Source organism: Corylus avellana, chromosome ca1, assembly GCF_901000735.1.
Source record: "Corylus avellana chromosome ca1, CavTom2PMs-1.0".
NCBI classification, from domain to species: Eukaryota; Viridiplantae; Streptophyta; class Magnoliopsida; order Fagales; family Betulaceae; genus Corylus; species Corylus avellana.
The window spans coordinates 26389556-26395806 of NC_081541.1; the positions used below are offsets into that span (position 1 = coordinate 26389556).

Here is a 6251-nt window from a genome sequence, read left to right on the forward strand (position 1 = left end):
ATAATAATTGACACAATTTCAGGTCTTGGCTGGAATTCATATATATTTTATCAACAAGATATAAAATAATGGATGTATAACCTCGCAACAGCAAGTACTAAATTAGAATTTTAAGAAGTAAAAATGAATAATTTTTTTTAGTGAGGCAAAAAAATAATTTTAAAAGTTTATCTCATAATAAAAACATAAAATAAATTACTAGTACTAGATCATTAATTAAAGTTCAAGGTCCTCTCCATATTTGAACTTTGAAGATTCACATGAATCCCATGCATTTTATCTCAATCGTGTTAAAAACTTTTCCCCTTAATACCTTAGACAATACATCCTCGTGTAACACCCTGCAATACACAATTAATGGAGAGGATCCCATTCCTGCAAATATTTGGTGTTGAAATAACACTCTCCATCCTCCAACAAACCAATAAGTAGATCATAAAGACAAGGTCTCAATTAATTATCCAATGAGTTGGGAGCAAAGAAAAGTCTTCATTTCACATTTTAGTTTTATGTGAAATGAATGAATGCTAAGGGAAACGTTCCATTCAATGAATAAGAGAAGCATACATCACTCAAATGTGAATGTTGCGTAAGGCATGAGATCATTTGCTCCTCCAACGTTAACGTCCAACCACCTGCACCTCCCCGTCAACGAACCATCACATGCATGGGGATTAAACTTTAAAGGAATATGGATTTAATTAAGTAGCTAGTAATATTAAAAAAAAATCAAAATATTGTCAAAATTGTATAAAATAAGCCCTCAAAGGAGCCCCAAAAAACAAAAATAATCCCAAAAGACCTATTAGCTAATATATGGATAGAAATTAATAATCGTGTGAGTAGTGGCTAATAATCACTTGATGCATATGCGATTATCTAAAAGTAATATTCTCATAATGCGGACATGGAGACAATTATATTGCAAATAATCGCATCCGCATCAACATATACAACCCAAGTCAGCATAGCCTGTATGGGAGCCTAATAACCACATGCTAACAATTAAGGTAGTTAGCTTTATTTATGACCAAGCCAAAATAACACAATACAATGAAATTAGCTAAGAATAGATGGAGATTAGAACTAAAAGAGATGGATAGGATCCCATTCCTGCAAATATTTGGTGTTGAAATAACACTCTCCATCCTCCAACAAACCAATAAGTACGTAGATCATAAAGATATGGTCCCAATTAATTCTCCAATGAGTTGGGGGCAAAGAAAAGTCTTCATTTCACGTTTTAGTTTAATGTGAAATGAATGAATGCCAAGGGAAACGTTCCATTCAATGAATAAGAGAAGCATACATCACTCAAATGTGAATATGGATTTAATTAAGTAGCTAGTAATATTAAAAACAAATCAAAATATTTTCAAAATTGTATAAAATAAGCCCTCAAAGAAATGGATATATATATACACATCACTCGGCCACCCTCATTTGGCCTAACGGGTGGCTCGTTGATCACTTTCTCATATTTGTTTTCCATTTTGTTTTTATATTTATATTTTATATTTTTCTTTTATATATATATATATATATATATATATATATATGTGTGTGTGTGTGTGTTTTTATAAATTTTTAAAATGTAAATAATTCTCGTTTTAAAATGTAGCACATGCACTAAGTGTTTTCATTAAAATTTTTGGACTAAAGTTGGTATGTGACCTATTTATATTTTTTTTGCTTATCACCGAAAGTTCGTAGTCAATTTTTATACCCATAAAGCTAATTGCAAGTGAAAAAAAAAATATATATATTATGGGGACCAATTATATATTTTTGCCTCGTATTTTTATCATTAAAAAGGTATGATATATATATATGACATTGACAGGTACAAACCATGAGTACTATATATAGAAGTGCAAGAAGAAGAGTGGATGCATTGTCGGCAAGGAAGAGATAGAAACCCTGAGTGTTGGCAACTAAGAGGAAGAATTTAGTGCTCTCAAGTAATATTACAAGCACTTCTAGCTTGCAAGCGAAATTTGCAGGTTCTTACTAATTTCTCGTTTCAATTTTTTATTAAAGTTTTTTTGAATTGTTTTAATCATCCAGTCGAGTTTGTTAATACATTGACTATAGGATTCATTGTTGAGAAGCTAATTATAAAATAAATTCAAGTATTTACTTGGTTGAGGTACATTAATTTTGTTTTCCTTGAAGCGTTTCATGCCAATATTGCAGGAGATGTCCTATGACATAAGTATTCATGGAAAGTTTACTTACTACTCTCGATCTTTAATTACTTCTGCAATTATACTTTCAAATTTTAAAAAATGTCAATTTAGTATATTAATCTTTCAATTTTTTTCAAAATTTTCATACCCCTCTTTTTTTAGGAAAAAAAAAAATTGCAAGGATTAGGTGTTGGTCAGAATTTAACGAAATTTGCAAAAATACCCACACTTGAATCTTTGAAAGAAAGTCAATTTTTTTTTTTTTGTTTTTTTTTTTTTTTTTTAAAAAAAAGTGTTAAATCCTAATGGAAGGGTGTCAAAGTTTCTAAAATACCCCTCTTTTAGGAAAAACAAATGCAAGGATTTAGGCGTTGATCATGATTTAACGGAATTTGCAAAAATATCCATGCCCGAATCTTTGAAATTTTTTTAATAGAGGTGTTTTGGGAAATTTGGCAAGTTTTAATGGAAAATCTTAACCCAGGGATGAAATTGAAAGAAATTTAAGGAAATTGAAAGATTGATATACCAAATTAATATTTTATAAAAATTTAAGGGTATAATTATCAAGATAATAAACAATCAGAGAAATGATAAGTGAAGTTTTTTCTAAATATCCCAACAAGTGATGTGTTTAATATACTGTATGATCCTCGCGATAGAGCTGCCGGGCCATTTGCGTTGTTTGTTCCAATAGTCTACAATATATTATAGAACAAAAAAGCCATCAAAGATACATATTTTATTTTTTGGAAACTACACCGGCCTACTCCTTCCAACTTACATCATATTTGTGATTTTTTTTTTTAAAAAAAAAAACTTTAAAAAGCTACAATCTACTCCGTTTAATTGCCTAGCCCTTTCACTTAGTCCTCGTGTTACATTTTTCATATATGTTAACGAAAAATACTAACAAATGAAGCAAGAGGAAAGTGGTATGCACTCCGTACATACAGTGAAGTCCCCATGTTTCGTTCCCGTCCATACCAGCTGGTCTTTCCTGCTTCTTGGGCACACCGCCATACCGAAGATGGCCCAGGCCTCTTCCCCATTGAATATGTTGTTTACAAGGTCTGTTTTCTACCAGTTAGTGTCAGCATCTAGTAATTCACTCACCTTGGCATCTCTGTTGAGGCCTCGCAGAGGGGATTGTTCAGCGTACAGTGTGGGTTTAGGAAAACACTTATCATCCCAAATTCTAATCAGTTTGCCATCCCTCACTTGCCATATCAACCCCTCGTGAATAGGGGTTTTGCGTTCTATATGCTTCTCCACGCATAGGAGGGCTTGCGTCCTAGTGCCGCTTCCATAAATGTGCCTTGGGGGTAGTATTTCTCTTTAAAAATAGTAGCCACCAATGTGTCTGGGTTTCGAAGCATTCTCCATCCTTGCTTGGCAAGGATAGCAAGATTAAACATTTCGAGATCACTATATCCCAAGCCAAAATAACGTATATAAAATTGAATGAGATCTCTGGTCCATATGTACAACTTTTACATAATCTTTCTATCTCAGAATTTGTATGACATGTTTATATGTGCATAACTCAAGCGTGTCAATTCACTTTTATATAGATTTAAGATCCTTACTAATTACAAGCGAAAAATTAATCACAAGATAATGAAAAATATATAATAAGGTAAATTACGTGGTTAGCTAGTGCAGTATAAATATTGTATAACTATTATCTCATTTTAATTAAGAAGTTATAATATCTCATAACAAATTTTGTCACAATAAATTTTCTAAAAACAATTATTATATTATATATTTTTATTAAATACACCAAAGCCGGTCTTAAAATGGATATATTACATAGTTCACATTATGGGAGGTAAAATCAGATATTTGAACCTATCCAATGATGATTTTACTATCATATACTAATTAGGTATTGTTAAATGAGAAATAATAATAAGATATAATGAATGATCTACCTATTCAAGCATGTTTGTCATTAGAAATAATAATTAGATATAATGGAGACTGTTTCATCCATTCTCATCCTTTCTCTTATCAATTACTTAGGTAAAAAAAAAAACAAAAAACAAAAAACTTTAGGCCATATATCATTGTCCAAAAGTTTACATATTTACTTTTTAGTTAAAGTTCATATCTAATTATGCACTTTTTTTTTTTTTTATTTTTTTTTATTTTTTTTTTATTTTATGGTTGGTTTCCGGAATGATGCTTTTACAATCATGTCCTAGGTATATTGCCAAATAAAATGTAATAAGATATTGACCTACCTATTATTATATTGCCAATGATTGTCACTAGGAAAAGAAACTTGTGGGTTGGAAATTAAAGATCATGGCGTGCCCCCTAGCTCGTGATTCCATTGCAAAAGAAGTTGAGGAATGCGAAGAGTTGGTGATTCACATTCCACCAGCTGACCCGCCAGAGTGGCTAGAATGCTGTATCTATAGGGTTCCCAAGCAACTGCGCAAGTTAAATGGAGAAGCCTACACTCCTAAGCTAGTCTCAATAGGACCCTTTCATCACGAGGCAGATGAATTGAAGGACATGGAAAAGCACAAACAGAGATATTTGAAGCATTTCTTGAAACGGACCCTGAAGATTGAGGAGGATCTTCGAAAGATCATTGAAGGCAACGAAGAAAATATCTATCATTCCTATTCAAAAGACTGTGGAGTCAAAAGTGGTACTGAATTTGTGCAAATGATTCTGTTGGATGCCATCTTCATAATTGAGCTCTTCTTAAAAACCGAGGCAAAAGAAGATGATTACATATTAAGTAAACCATGGCTACAAATTGGTATACTACATGACTTGATATTACTTGAGAATCAACTTCCTTTTTTTATTCTTGAGGAATTATATATGTCCGCTTGCTGTGTCAAAGGCCAACAAATTACGGAACACAAGGATCAGGACCTGAAGAAAGAGGATTCTCCATCATTTGTCGAGCTTTCTCGCAATTACTTTGGATGCTATGACAAGAAGCCAAAGTCCATCATCGATGAGGAAGTAAAAGTAAAACACTTTACAGATTTGCTAAGATATTCATTTCTTCCATCAGACATTGAAGACCCGCAACAGAGCAGTAAAGAACAAAAGAGCAGTAAAGAACGAAGTTTGTGTCTTCAATATTGTGCCACAAAGCTTGATGACGCAGGATTGAAATTCAAAGGAGTTGAACATCATAGCCGCTTACTTGATATATCAGTCCCTTCTTGTGAGGGATGCATTAATTCGTGGTTCTGTTTCTCATGCTTCATTGCTTGCTTACCATGCTGTATCTGCTTGTTGCTTACCCAGCGTACGTTGAAAGTCCCACAACTTGTGATAGACGACGATACCGAAACTATTTTCCGAAACCTCATGGCCCTGGAGCAGTGTCATTATCCATCTAAAACTTATGTCTGCAGTTACGTTCTGCTATTGGACCGTCTTGTTGACACTGACAAAGATGTGGATTTGCTTGTTGAGAAGAATGTCATTGATAACCAACTCGGTAGCAACGCTGACGTGGCGTCTCTAATTAACAAACTCTGCGTTCAGATTGTGGAGACTCCATCCTCTTATTTCATTAATATCGCTAAAAAGCTTAATAGGCACTATAAGTTCTTTTTAAACCCTATCTTAGCAACCCTGAAAAGGGAGTATTTCCCCAATATTTTTAGAGGCACGGCAACTGTTATTGGACTTATTGTCCTGGGTTTCACCTTCTGGAATTTCCTTAGGCCTTTCGTCGTCTAGAATTGAAGTATGTGTCGTTTAGCTTTGTTTTAAGTTGCATGACATCTGAACTTTGTAATCTCTGTTTAGCTAATTCTGTTATCCTCTCTCTCTAATATATATAGCTTGTAATCTTGAACTTTCTAAGTGGTTTATGATATTTCAGCAATAAAATTTGTGGGAATTGTTTGTGTGTTTTAGCATCCGTTGAGTCTCTGTATTTCATCCAATAGAGTTTTATGATCAGTGATCAAGGTTTGCTTTAAAATTAATCATTATTTTGTGGGCATAAATTGACAGAGGCATCAATATCAACATATTTGTTTAATTGAGTTTTGTGTCCAGCGCACCATTTTGTCA

General features: G+C 33.1%; 1 protein-coding gene across 1 annotated transcript; it reads left to right on the forward strand.

Annotated features, from left to right (window-relative positions):
* Nucleotides 1–1910: 1910 nt before the first annotated feature.
* On the forward strand, nucleotides 1911–6033 carry LOC132167354 (UPF0481 protein At3g47200-like). Its single transcript, XM_059578300.1, has 2 exons — nucleotides 1911–2003; nucleotides 4470–6033. Exon 2 carries the CDS (start codon nucleotides 4503–4505, stop codon nucleotides 5910–5912), a length of 1410 nt encoding a protein of 469 aa, XP_059434283.1. The 5' UTR covers nucleotides 1911–2003; nucleotides 4470–4502; the 3' UTR covers nucleotides 5913–6033.
* The last annotated feature ends 218 nt before the right edge of the window (nucleotides 6034–6251 follow it).

Excerpts from the sequence above, each read along its gene's own strand:
- LOC132167354 (XM_059578300.1), top strand. The coding sequence starts at position 4,503 with ATGGCGTGCCCCCTAGCTCGTGATTCCATTGCAAAAGAAGTTGAGGAA.